Consider the following 14,658-nt stretch of genomic DNA (forward strand, 5'->3'; position numbering starts at 1 on the left):
AGTTTTTTTCTCAGCAAGACAAATAATATGTGAGGTGAATAGGGAGCCTACCTCTTGGGAACAAATTTTTACCCCTCACACTTCAGATAGAGCTCTAATCTCTAGAGTATACAAAGAACTCAAAAAGCTAAACAACAAAAAAATAAATAACCCAATCAACAAATGGGCCAAGGACCTGAGCAGACACTTCTCAGAAGAGGATATACAATCAATCAACAATTACACAAAAAAAAGGTTCTTAGCTTTTTGGTTCAAGCTTTTCCTCCTTGGCTTTTATAAGGAGAAAAGAAACTTAGAACTACATTAGGAAATTCCTTTTGAAGCTTTGTATTACTGTAAGTGTCAGGTTCTGTTTTGGCTACCTGAGAGATTTTAATGATTCATTAATGCAGGCTGTCCTTATATAAGCTACATAGAAATTCTCAAGATCATCACAATTTTTTCCCTGTAACTAAGCATGGAGAGGTGTCTTGTTAATTTCTTTTGCTTATCAAAGAAAGTTTTACATGTTGAAAATCCTGTATTTTTGTTTGAAGATTTCTCATTTGGAACTAAATGTTTTCTAACTATTTCTAGAATGAGAACTTTTCCTTAGTGATCTTTGGGGCAAAATGAGATACTTTTTTGGGGAAGAATTTTTGGGTATAGTGGTGATGAGTTCCAGCTCTTGACATTTTTTTTCAGAGAATTGTTAGTTAATCCAAGGAACTCTGAGGAGTGAATGACCCATGTCAGGTACTACCAGTCCTCTGCAGCACCAAATAAATGATAAAAAGCTTCCAGCTTCTGTTTGTCAGTGTGCCATCTGTCTATTGATCTGTGTTACCCTGGCACTGCCTTTTTGTTTTGTTTTTTGGTTCTGGGACTGAACCCAGGCATGCTATACCACTGAGCCACATCAGCTGCCATTTTTATTTTGAGACAAGGTCTTGCTAAGTTGCTGAGGCTGGCCTTGAACTTGGGATCCTCCTGCCTCAGTTCCTAAAGTGCTGGGATTATAGATGCATGCCATGATGCCTGTCCTTAATTTTTATTTATTTATTTATTTTTAATATTTAGTTTTTAGTTTTAGTTGGACACAGTAGCTTTGTTTTATTTTTATGTGGTGCTGAGGATTGAACCCAGAGGAGCCTCATACATGCTAGGTGAGCGCTCTACCGCTGAGCCACAATTCCAGCCCCACTAATTTTTATTTGAGAGGAAAAAAATGAGATTAAATGTAAAAAAAAAAAAAAATGAGTTAAAATATTCAGTATTAAAATAAGGAAAATGTAGTAAAAATTAAACTAAATGAAATAGGTTTAACCAATCCCAGTGCCACAGAGCTTTCTACAGATGGCATGGGGCCCTTCTTGTTAACATAAGCTCTGTTAGTTGAGGCTGTCTTCTTAAGACAGAATTTTCTAACCTGATGAATCCCAGACTAAGGATCTGATTTAGATATCTTCAGTTGGAGCCCTTCATGGCACCAGAACAGCTCTTTGTTCTTCTCATGCCAGGAACACCCATCGCAAGCTAGAGGTATGGGTCTTGGGGACCTACAGGGAAACAATACGTACTTTAGGTTTGGCTATCTGTATTTACTACATCAGAAACTTCTTGAAGGCAAGGACTAAACTCTGTCAGTCTTTTCATCTGAATCTCTTATTAAGATTGATAAATTGATCTTCAGTGAAGTCAGTACTATGGAAAAATCAAGTCCTTATCAGGCTCTGCTTTTCTCCTCCAGCTTCAAGATTGGTTCTTCTTTTTTTTTTTTTTCTTTTATGGTACTTTTTAAAATTGTTTTTTATTGATCTTAGAAATTTTATCTCAATAAATAGAACATCAATAAAATTTTGCTTACACTTGGCATGGATAGCAATATACTTTTCTTTTTAAAATTTGTTTTAATTAGTTATTTGTGACAATAGAGTACATTATATATAATGGGATATAATTTCTCATTCTTCTGGCTATACATGATGTAGAATCCCACTGGTCTAATTCATTCTACTATCCTACTATTTATTCTACTACTCCCATACCCCCTTCCTCTCTCTTCACCCCTCTCTACCTAATCTAAAGTAACTATTCTTCCCTAGCCCCACCCCCCTCCATTGTGAATTAGTATCTGCATATTAGAGAAGACATCTGTCCTTTGGTTTTTTGGGTTTGACTTATTTCACTTAGTCTGGTATTCTCCAGCTCCATTCATTTACTGGAAAATGCCATAATTTGATTATTCTTTAAGGTTGGGCAATATTCCATCATATATATATATATACCACATTTTTTTTTTTATCCATTCATCTGTTGAAGGGCCCCTAGTTTGGTTCCATAGTTAAGCTATTGTAAGTGGAGCTGCTATAAAAACATCGATGTGGCTGCATCACAGTAATATGCTGATTTTAAGTCCTTTAAGTATAAACTGAGAAGTGGGATAGCTGGATCAAATGGTGGTTTAATTCCAAGTTTTCTGAGGAATCTCCATGCCACATTCCATAATGATTGCACCAATTTGCATTCCCACCAGCAATGTATGAATATACCCTTTTATCCACATCCTCGCCAACATTTATTGTTGTTTGTATTCTTGATAATTGCCATTCTGACTATTTTGATTTGCATTTCTCTAATTGTTAAAGATGTTGAACATTTTTTTCACATATTTGTTGATCAGTTGTATTTCTTCTGTGAATTGTCTGTCCAGTTTCTTAGCCCATTTAATGATTGGGTTATTTGTTTTTTTTGATGTTAAGTTTTTTGAGTTTTTTACATATTCTGGGGATTAATGCTCTGAGGTGCATGTGGTAAAGATTTTCTCTCAATCTGTAGGCCCTCTCTTCACGTTATTGTTTCCTTTGCTGAGAAGAAGCATTTTAGTTTGAATCTATCCCATTTATTGATTCTTGGTTTTACTTCTTCCACTTGAGGAGTCTTATCAAGGAAGTCAGTTCCTAAGCAGACATGGTGAAAATTTGGGTCTACATTTTCTTCTGTTAGGCACAGGGTCTCTGGTCTAGTGCCTAAGTCTTTGATCTACTTTGAGTTTATGAGAGATAGAAGTTTAACTTTATTTTGTTACATGTGGTTTCCAATTTTCCCAGCATCATTTATTGAATAGGCTAGGTATCCGAGGTATGTTTTTAGCACCTTTGTCTAGAATGAGATAACAGTATTTATTTGAGTTTGTCTCTGTGTCTTCTATTTGGTACCATTGGTCTACATGTGTGTTTTGGTGCCAGTACCATGTCATGTTTTGTTACTATAGCTCTGTAGTATACTTTAAGGTCTGGTATTGGGATGCCTCCTGCTTCACTCTTCTTGCTAAGGATTGCTTTGTCTATTCTGGGACTCTTATTTTTCCAAATGAATTTCATGATTGCTCTTTCTAATTCTATGAGGAATGTCACTGAGATTTTAATTGAAGGGATGCTATATTTTGTCAAGTGCTTTCCTGCATCTATTGAAGGGATTATATGATTCTTGTCTTTAAGTCTATTGATGTGATGAATTACGCTGTGAGTTTCTTGAAAATAGAGACTTTATCTTACTAGTTTATGCAGCCTTAGTGCCTCTCATAGTGGGTTCTCAGTACCTGATTCTTAAAGTAAAATAGTCCCAACTTCAGAGATGACTTGGAGTATAAATTCTTTATATCTTGGCTTCCTGGCTTATATATGTATCTCTTTTATTACCTAGTGTATACACTAGCTATAGCTGGACTGAGTCAATGTATGTTGAATTAAAATCATATTGTGTCTCCTCTCTGTGCTTCCAGGGTCTGTATTCTAGTGTAATTTGCCCAGGGACAGTACTGACCAATTTGACCTATGGAATTCTACCTCCATTTTTATGGACACTGCTGATGCCAGTGATTTGGCTGGTGAGTAATACTTCTTAATTTAAGAGTTGGGAAAAGACATCAGAAATTGAACCTGCGTGTGTCAGAATTCTATTTAACTGGAAGGTTTTTATGTTATTTATATGTAGCCTCTGCTCCCAACTCTCTGGCATTACCACTGCTCTAGTATCTGAGCATTTTCTTTGATAATGCACTATGGATCCCAAGACTTCTGTATTCAGATAATTTTGGGAAACCTGTGTTAAGCAATGTTAAGCTGGATTGTTTTTGCATTTTCAATGTGTTTGTGAGCATTAAAAGTTTTCAAGACTTGCCTCTTCTGGGAATCTATACACACACCTTTTGATAAAGTTTAATTTATAAGTTAAGCAATGTAAGAGATGAATAATAATTAATAATAAAATAAAAAAAATCATGATAATAAAAAGCTTCTCAATAAGGGAGTGATTATATATTATATAACCCAGAACTGTTTTCATTTATTTTGCATTTTGAGAATCTTGTAAGACCAGTTCCTCTAGTACACATTAAAAAATTGTACAGATAGGAAATGTTCCTCCTGATAGGAGTCAGGAAAAAAAAAAAAATGTCCCTTTATTGGGCAGGCATAGGAAAAAGTTCAGAAGTAAAGATGTCTCATGCTAAAAGTAGTTGACTCAGAGTGTTGGAGATTGATATTTCTTTTTTGATGTCTTTATTTTTTTTTCAAGATTGAAAAATGTTCCTTAATCAGAAGTTTAAGTTTTCTTTCTTAATATTAAAATGAATAATTCTTTTGTGACTCTATTCTAACCCTCTCAAAATGACTGTTTTTTTTTTTCTCAGCTTCGCTTTTTTGCAAATTCTTTTACTTTGACACCATATAATGGAACAGAAGCATTGGTATGTTTCTTGAGTTTTTATAGCTTGTATAAGGACATAGCTGATGTGAATTATGAGTTCACTGGTAAAAGAAACAGTTTCAGCTGAAAAAATAATGAGAGATAGTAAGAGAATAAACTGAATAATCAAGGTCCTGTTTAGGACTAGGGTGAACCATCAGGGTAGATGCAGAACATGAGGATTGTAATTTGAAAGTGTAGCATCCACCGTGGCAGTGGTTGCTATGATTGTTAGGGAAAGCAGCTCTTTAGAAGCAAAATAAAGTAGTGACTGGAGGAGAAACAGCAGTGAAACAATAAGGGGATAAACAAAGCACAATGGTAATTAGGCAATCGGTGAGTGAGTTCCTATGGGGGAAGACTATGTTGTGAGACAAGAATAGGGGAAACAAAATTCATCTTTATTTCCCTATATGAAGGTTCTCTTTCCCCTGCTGGTATCAGAGGATCACGTTGTTACCTTATTAGGAAAATAGTAGATTTCCTTAAATCACACCTGGAAAATGAGTTACATGTGTTTCCTCATCAGTGGCAGATTACTAATGAATCATAGTACTCTTTTATGTTGAATACAAATAAAGTCTCTGAATATTTTTCAACATAAAGTTCCAAAGGGAACCTCTATGATGGATCAGAATTGTCATACAATATAAAACTTGTTACTTGTTCTATGCACCATCTGGTTGAAATCCCACTGTAGTAGAGCCAGTTGTTTGTGTGCTAACTCCATTGAGCTCCTTCAGTAGTTTTGCTCTTTATCCTAGGAATATGGGGGCCTAGCACTGTAGTGTTTACCTTTAGTAGATTCTCAAATCTTGATCAAATTGAAATTAACCCAGAACTGTTAATTTCTGGGAGATTGACTTGATGCTCTTGTTTTGGTAAGCATTGCAGAATCAAATGCCTTTATTGCAGGCATACAAGTTGATTGTAGAAGCAAGTGATTTCATATATATATTTTTTCATATCAGGGATTGAACCCAGGGATATTTACCCACTGAGCTACACCCCAGTGCTTTTTATTTTGAGACAAGGTCTCACTAAGTTGCTTAGGGCCTTGCTAAATTGCTGAGGCTGGTCCCTGAGCCTCTGGGATTGTATGTGTGTACTACTGCTTCTGGCCTATACTATGTTTTAATTAATTCTTAATATAGCTGCCAGTTGAGGATAAGTATTAAAATGTAGTCCTTAGGAATTACTCATCTGTGCATCCATAGTACTGAAAATCAAGTCTAGAGGTCAAGAACATATAGGTGTCAGAGGTAATGGGGAATAGTTGGATGAAAAAAATCTCTTAGAATTATGTTTAGAAAAAAGAGTAAACCCACAAAATACACAAGAAATAAGACATCATGTAATGCTTACTCCAGGAATAATCAGAAAGTAGGACCAGTGAGGGGACTGGGGTAGTTGGAGCAGACTTTGCTCACTGAGTTGAATTGACCTAGGCTCTGAGGGTCAGGAAGGATTTGGATAGGATGACCCAAGTATCACAATTAAAAATATTGTTGTAACCTTTCTATAATTTCCCAAAATATGGATAGGTAGGGGAATATCACCTTAAATACCACCCAGTGATGGTCATAGCTGCTGGTGGGTGTGGATAAGAATGTGAGCATACCACATGGGGAGAAGCATCAATCTCTTTCAATCTCTAGATGAGTTTTGTCTCCTTAAAAGGAGAGCTTGAACTTGAGCTTGAGAGACTTAAAGTATAGTGATGAAGAGTGAGGGCACTAGAATTACTATTAACTCTGTCCAAATCCCAATTCTCCAGTTCCTGGCTATGAATACTTGGGCATGTTTTTTTTTCTTTACCTACTTTTTTTTTTTTTGGTGGTGCTGGAGATTGAACCCAGGGCCTTGTGCATGCAAGGCAAGCACTCTACCAGCTGAGCTATGACCCCAGCCCATCTGAGCCTTTGTATGTGTGTGTGTGTGGTGCTGGGGATTGAACCCCTGGCCTTGTACATTCGAGGCAAGCACTCTATCAACTGAGCTATATCCCCGACCCATGCTAAGCCTTTTATTATCTATAAAATAGGAATTAGATGAAAATAAGAGAAGGCATATTGCAGAGGATTTAGTATATTTCAGCACTTAAGAATTTAAAGGAAATTACTTTAGTGAAAAAAGTATGGGCTGGGATATATAGTTCAATGATAGAGCACTTGCATAGCGTGTGTGAGGCCCTGGGTTCAATCTTTAGCACTTGAAAAAACAAACAACAACAAAAAACCAAGTATAGTTCTGACATGCATATAGATGGATCATATGGAACAGAGTAGAAAGTTGAGATACAGACCCATAAACTGTAGCAATTTATTAATTAATAAATATGTCATTTCCAAAATTAGTGGGGAAAAGGTGGGTTATTTAATAAATATTTCAAAAAACGTAGAATAGGATTTTTTTCTTCATACCTCATACCAAAATAACATCCTAGATAAACTAAGAGATTAAATGTTAAAAAAATGTTAAAATATTAAATTATTAGGAGAAAATATGGGGGAATTATGAATGGCTTCAAGATTGTAAATCCTTATCTAATTGCAGAAACAGCAAAAAGAAAAGACTGAAAATTTTGACAAAAAAAAAATTGGATGGCCAGAAACTTCACTATTAATAAAGCCCAAAGTCCAGCCTCAAACTGGAAGAAAAATATATATCTGCCACTCTTAGTAAATACAGAGCTTCAGCAAATCAGGAAATGAAGTCTGTTGGAACAATAAACCTTTTTTTATGTTCATGTACTTTACATGAATAGAAAGTTTAATGGTTTTTATTGTGTGAAAAGATGCTTAGTCTCACTTATACTAAGAGAAATGCAAATTAAAACTTATTGAAAACTTTTAAAGCTCAGATTATCAAGGATCAGAAAGTTTGATAACATATATTGAAAAAGGTGTATGGAAATGAGGACTCTTCTACATTGTTAAGGGAGAGTAAATTAATATAGATGCTTTTAAGGACTGTGGCAAGTTCAGTCAAAATGTTAAATAATGCATGTACCCTTAACCCAGCAGTTTTATCTGTGGTATTTATCTTACAGATACACTCAAAGGTATGAAATGATATATTCACCACCCATTGCAATATAATTCCTAATAGCAGGGTCTGGAAACAACTTATATATCCTTTAATTGGAACTTCTTATATAAGTTGTAGTATATTCCTAAAATGGGATACTGTGTTTCTTTTAAAACCAGAATGAAGAGGCTCTACATATATAATTTGAAAGTATCTGCAAGCCATATTTTATAAATGAAACATCTATATGTTATCCTTCCATTGAGTAAGAGAAAATGATATAAATGCTTTTCAGTAAATAGATTTTCTTTGGAATAATACACAAGAGTTTAAAAACAAAAAATGCTTTCCAGAGAGGAGAGCTTTTTGGCTAGAAAATTAGAAAGGGAGGGAGACTTTTTACAATATACAACTTTTGAGTATCCTTATCTATTAATAAAATATTACATCAATGACCTATATTTTACTGTGATCTACAGACCAGGAAATTTACATGAGGACTAAGGGAAAAGACATACTTTAGCAAGTATGATTCTTTTGCTATAAATAAGGTTTCAAAGGATACTATTAAGCAGTCTTTTTTTTTTTTCCTTTTCAAATTATAATAGCACAAGTTGTGGGTTCAATCTCCAAAACTGCAAAAAAGGAAAGGAAAAATATATGTATGAGTGGTTCATGAGATTTTAACAATTGGCTGATGATATTTGAGAAGATTTTAGAATTTTGGGGGGAAGTTCTATAAGGTGCTGATTGTAAATCTCACTCATTTGCACAGAAGAAAGAAATCATTGGCATATTCTTCCTTTCCAGATTTGGCTTTTCCATCAAAAGCCAGAGTCTCTCAATCCCCTGATCAAATATCTGAGTGCTACTACAGGCTTTGGAAGTAATTATGTCACAGTGGAAAAGGTAAATCTGTTTACATTGCCACCCTGAAGATGCTAGCTGCTGGGCTGAGGGATTGGATCTTGCATTCCAGCCTTATGCCTTCCCAGTCTTCTTCCCTGCATCTTCAGGGGAAGGCGGCATCACTATTCAGTAGCTTTACTGTAGCTTGTTTTCATTTCTTTGTGTTCTCTCCTTCCTCTGAGCTTTGCATATTCTGTTCTTCCTACCTGAGCTGCTTTACACTTCTTCTTTCATCTGATTGATTTCTGTTCTTCCCTCCCAGCCTTCTGTGACCCTTTAGACCAGGTCAGGTCCCTAAATTATAGACTTCCTTATGTAACAGTATTCAGCCTTGGGTTATCCTATCGTCATATGAGCTTTCTGAAAAGGACTATCCCCTATTTTAGCATGTTGTCTTACACATGAAGGTACTGGATAATATGTTGCAAGTTGGGTAAAATAGGAATTCTCTCTCTTTTTTTTAATCTTTTTTTTTTTTTTTTTTGGTGTTGTTTTTTTTTTTTTTCCGTCTTTTATGGAACTGGGGGTCGAACCCAGGGCTTTGCGAATGCAAGGCAGATGCTTTGCCACTGAGCTACATCCCAGCCCTAAAATAGGAATTCTCTATGTGTAATTAATTTCCATTTGAGTATTCAATAATTATCAGCTTTAATAGATCAATGTTTTGAAGAGAAGGGGAATAGAGTACAGAAAAAAAATCAATATTGTGTTTCTTTTTTTGGGCTCTGTATAATCTTAAAAGAAATCAAACATGGGGAATGAGAAAATTTATTTTGAACTGTAAGAACTGTTGTACTTTGTCATGAGTAAGGTCACCTTTTGTTAAAAAGGCTTTCTTTTCTTCAGTGTATATTTTTGGCACCTTTGTCAATCAGGGAAGTACAAATCAAAACTACATTGAGATTTTATCTCACTCTAATTAGAATAGCAATCATCAAGAATACAAATAATAAATGCAGGCGAGGTTGTACGGGAAAAGGTAAACGCATACATTGTTGGTGGGACAGCAAATCAGTACAACCATTCTAGGACAAAGTATGGCGATTCCTCAAAAGACCAGGAATAGAATGACTGTATGACCCAGCTATCCCACTCCTTTGTGTTTATTCAAAAGAACTGAAATCAGCATAATATAGTGATACAGGCACATACATGTCTTTAGTAGCTCAGTTTACAATAGCCAAGTTAGGGAATCAGTCCAGGTGATAAATGGATAAAGAAAATTTGGTACATATACACAATGGAGTTTTACCTGGCCATTAAGAAGAATGAAAATTTGACATTTATTGGTAAATGGATGGAACTAGAGAATATAAGGGTCAGTGAAATAAGTCAGACTCAAAGTCAAGGGTTGAATCTTTTTCCTTATATACAGAAACTAGACCTAACTAAGGGGGGAAAAAGGGTGATAATAAAAGAGATAAAACAAGTCATCTCAGTAAGTCAGATACTTGGCAGTGATCTTTGTCTATATGTCAGTAGCATGACATAAAATTCAGAAAAATAGAAATAGAAGGGAGATCTGTGAAAGCAAAGGAAGGGGAATGAGAAGGGAGAGGAAAGTGTGTGTGGGAGGGAATCCCAGGAAAGTAGAAGGAAGATCAGTGTAGCAGAGGAGGGGGAATAAAGGAGAGGAAGAACGGGAAAAAAAGAGGAAATGCCAAATGACACTGACCACATTATTCTGTGTACATGTACGAATATACCACAATGAATTTCACCTTTATGTATATTCATAAAACACTAATTAAAATTTTAAGAAAACTATAGATAAACAGAAGTAAGACCTATAGAGTAGAGAAAAAGAAACAGAGGGAAGGAGAAGGGGAGGCAAAGGGGAAGTACTGGGCGACTGAAGTGGAACAAATTAGATGCCATACATATATGACTATGTCAACATGAACCCCATTGTTCTGTGGAACAATAATGCACTAACAAAAAATAGCAAAAATGGAATTTTCTATTTAAACACAAAAATTTAAAATAACAGTAAATTAAATAAGATAGAATCTTAGATTTCTTTCAAGTAAAAGCAGTTTGGAAAAAGGCAGCCTCAGGTTGGCACAGCAGCTCCACAAATTGTCAGGCATCCAGGCATCCTATTGTTATTGATCTGCTGTCCTTAGGGTATGGCCTTCATCCTTCTGGTTAAAATAAACAGTATGGAAGAAGGAAGAAAAGGGATGCCCTATTCTTTTGAAGAGACTCCAGGACTCTTCAATGAGCACATACATGTCATTGGGCAGAACAGTGTTACATGGAACCCATAGCTACCTTGGAAGTAGGAAATACATAATCTTTCGTCTGGACAACTGTGAGCTCAGCAAAAACAGGGCTCCTTTACAAAAGAAGATGGCTCTCGGGAATCGCTGTTGGAAATTCTAAATTCTCTTGATTTTCCTCTTTTGTGCTTTTCTTTCACCATCGGTATCTTCTGTAACTGAAACAGGGGAGTTAGGGTAGATAGCAGTACTTAGATATTTCAATTTTACTGTTTAAGGTGAGCAGCAGTAGATTTGGTGAGTTTGAAGTTCAAATGAGAGTTTTTAATATTCTCAGGTTTCCTAATAATCCTCACATGGCAGCCACCACGCCCTTTTCCTCTAGCTCCTTTGTTTTTAGTTCTCTTACATATGTAGAATGTCATCCTTTTATACACATGGTATTTGTTTTATTTTTTCTTTCTTATCATTGGTTTTTTTTTTTTTGGCTTCTTTTTCAGATGGACATAGATGAAGACACTGCTGAAAGGTTTTACCAAAACTTATTGGAACTGGAAAAGCATGTTAGGGTCAACACCACTCAAAAATCAGATCACCAGAGCTGACAGTGACACTCTCTGGAACATTGCCTACCTTCTGTGCATTCTGGGACACATGGCTTTCCATTGAGCTGGGTGGTATGCATTTCTATGAACTGTGAACTCTGATTATCTCCTTCCTTTCCTTTCAGAATAATCTCCATGACTGTTTCTGTGTACATATGTGTGAGTACATAAGATTGGTAAAGTAAACATATCAATTAGATATTTTCTAGAATGGTGCCACGTCAAAATTACTAGAATCACCTAATAGAATATCTGTATTATCCTTCCAAGTGGAAACGAGTGATAAGGAATGGACTTGAATAATTTTGACACAGGCACATCTTGGACTTGCTTTTGGCTTGTTACCAGCAAAAGGAGGCACTGTCCACTCTCTTGAGTGGCAGTTTTAGCTTTATTATTTTCATTATGAGCAATTTTTTCTAAGGTCCGGTGCTTTATTTCCTTCATATACTGTTTCTAATGATCCTAACCTAAGATGATTAGAATCCAAACAATCCTACTATGGATGTCCATGTAGTTAATGTCAGGAATAAAAATATTTATGTGTTTGGGTCACTTGAATTATTTCTTTTATTTTAAAAATGTCTTTTATGATATTGGGTTAGTTCATAGCAAAAAGTGGGCTTGATCCTTAACCCCATTTGTAGATTTGTTTATTAGGGACCAACTCATTTTCATAATCATATTTTGACAGATATAAACTTACTGCCAAAATTATTTACTCATGTTAAATTTTAGAAACATTTTCTGATTAAACAAGTTGCTAATAGAATATCTACTGGTATGAGGTCCACTGTAGTAATGGAGGAAAGTGGTTAATTTACATGTGCCACATAATTAAGCAAAACTTTTTCTTTATTAATCTTAAAAGGGTCACACCGGAGTCCTCATTTGATACGAAACAAATTGCTAAAATATCTAGATGTTTTTTATTATACATATAACTAACATAACACTGGGGATATGACAAAGTCAGTACAATTTTGAGTAAATAAAGTGAAAAATGATACACAAATATAATTTCCCCACAAAGTGTGAAAACATTTTTTGATTACAGTGCTTGTAAGTTTGTTGTTTGTTTGTTTATTTATTTTTGTGCTGGGAATTGAATACAGAGGTGTTCTACCATTGAGCTACATCCCTAGCCCTTTTTATGTTTTACTTTGAGGCAAGGTCTAAGTTACCCAGGCTGACCTTGAACTCATGATCTTCCTGCCTCCCAAATCACTGGAATTACAAGAGTGAGCCACCACACCTGACTGTTAAAGATTTTTATTTTTTTAATTTTTTTTGCCAGCAGCACATATTTATTATTCATGAGTGGTCAAAGAATTATGAGATCTATTATTATTATAACCACACATATGAAATGTTATTTAGCAACATGGGCTGAAAAGAATAGTTCTATATTTATATTTAAAAATACACATACATACTCTTTCAAATGTTCACCATCACTGCTAGGAAAGCAGGAGGCATCAAACTGCAGAAGTTCCCATATACATAACATATTGAAGTATCTCAAGCATAAAAACTGTACTTAAGTTGCAAAAATAAAGTTTCTTTCTTCAAATATTTTGATCTTCGCTCAAGCAAAGCACAAAATGAACACCAATGATTTTTGTATGACTTCACACTTTAGTACAATCAACATACGAGTCAACAACTTAAAAAAAAAAAAACAAACCTGAAAATACAGAACTCGTAGAAATGAACAATGCATTTCATACAAAATAAGACTACAGCAGGTCTGATTCATCCTGGCTCTAAATATTTAAGAATTATAATTTTATTTCAAACTGCAAATTAAGCCAGAACAAATATGATAAAAATCATCACTAAATAAAGCATCATTGCCCTGTAGTTTCTTTAGACAATTTCACTAGTGCAAGAGCATCATTTACCTGAAAGATTTTAAGAGTCACAATTAAAGAGTACCCATACATAACTATTTCCTTTTTTCTTTAAAAAGTGCCACAAAATATATACTTTTCATTAAAAAAATAATAATAAACTAGTGAAAGACTGTCTCCATCTCTTGTCAATGAGGAAAAGCCAGAGTGATTCCTTGATTCTAATTTGAAATGGTGTTAGCTGGCCAATGCCCAAGGTCTCCAATTTGGAGCAGTCAAGCTGAGCATTATGTGGACATTGTGCTCCTATGACTGGGCTGTCAGTGATAGGTCTTAAGTGACTGCTGGGAAGGTTGAAGGCATCTTCAATGCACATGCCATTTCATACTTGGTCATCTGTTCATTACCAGACCAATGAAAGGTTCCCTTAATTAATGGGTACAGCATTCTCTTCTCTGCCAGCTGCCAACACACTGTAGCCACATTTTTGACATGTGTGGGAAACCTCTGATGCCAGTGGTCCATGTTTGCTGACTTGTTGCTGAACTGCACTTTGTCAAACATGACCGTCACAGCACTTTCTTCAAGCTTTTCAACTTCTCCATACAGAACAGGAATTCTCAAAACAGCAGATCCCAAGTTATTCTCCAGGACTGCCTTTTCTCCTTCTAATTTTGTTTTACCTTACAAATTTAGGGGACTTGGTATGTCTTCCTCACTGTAAGGTGGATCCCTTCCATCAAATAGATAATCTGAGCTAATATAAATGAGAAATGCTCCAATTGCAGCTGCTTCCTTAGCTAAATTCACAGAAGCATCCACATTAAATTGAGAAGCAGCATCTGGCTGATTCTCTACAACATCTGGTCTTCTCTGCTGCACAATGTACTATGACATGAGGCTGAAATTCATGAATGATGTGATGAACTGCATTAGAATTCAACAGATTATTAACCTATTCAAATTTTGGTCTTGCTCTTCTAAAACCACAACCAACAGCTTACCAGTTATTCTGTTGAAATTCTTTGTATACAGCTCTGCCAAGGAGTCCAATGATATCAGTAATTAGAGCCTGCCTTCTGGGGATGTTTACTTTCTCCCAACCCACCATGCACAACCACGGAGCAGCTGCCACCTCCCCAAGCGTGCTGTATCCCACTGACACCCTCTGTCTTTGTGAGAGAAAGTGAAGCTGAAATCAGAGCTGTTTTCCACTCTCTGTTGGCTCACATTGTCAATTTGGAAGAAGCGCCTCATTTGTTGTAAATGTCCAGTTCTTAATCTGTAAAGTGGAGTAAATATCTCTCTGCT

At 35.6% G+C, this 14,658-nt stretch overlaps 1 protein-coding gene and 1 pseudogene across 4 annotated transcripts in view; one reads left to right on the forward strand and one right to left on the reverse strand.

The window, feature by feature from the left end:
• Positions 1–12,107, forward strand: part of HSD17B7 (hydroxysteroid 17-beta dehydrogenase 7) — a 31,536-nt gene extending 19,429 nt beyond the window's left edge. The window contains exons 6-9 of one of the 3 annotated variants that reach the window (XM_081307388.1): positions 3,764–3,868; positions 4,673–4,729; positions 8,569–8,667; positions 11,390–12,106. In XM_081307388.1, the coding sequence (XP_081163514.1) occupies positions 3,764–3,868; positions 4,673–4,729; positions 8,569–8,667; positions 11,390–11,494 (366 nt within the window). In that variant the 3' untranslated portion in view covers positions 11,495–12,106. Of the gene's footprint in view, positions 1–3,763; positions 3,869–4,672; positions 4,730–8,568; positions 8,668–11,389 lie in introns of all 3 variants that reach the window. The other 2 variants (XM_081307389.1, XM_081307390.1) reach the window with 2 other exon arrangements.
• Positions 12,108–13,489: 1,382 nt separating this feature from the next.
• On the reverse strand, positions 13,490–14,458 carry LOC308655440 (methionine adenosyltransferase 2 subunit beta-like; annotated as a pseudogene). The gene has a single exon. The product of its transcript is annotated as a methionine adenosyltransferase 2 subunit beta-like (transcript).
• Between the last annotated feature and the right edge of the window lie 200 nt (positions 14,459–14,658).

This window comes from Spermophilus citellus (assembly GCF_964194105.1).
Source record: "Spermophilus citellus genome assembly, chromosome: 9".
Classification (NCBI taxonomy): domain Eukaryota; kingdom Metazoa; phylum Chordata; class Mammalia; order Rodentia; family Sciuridae; genus Spermophilus; species Spermophilus citellus.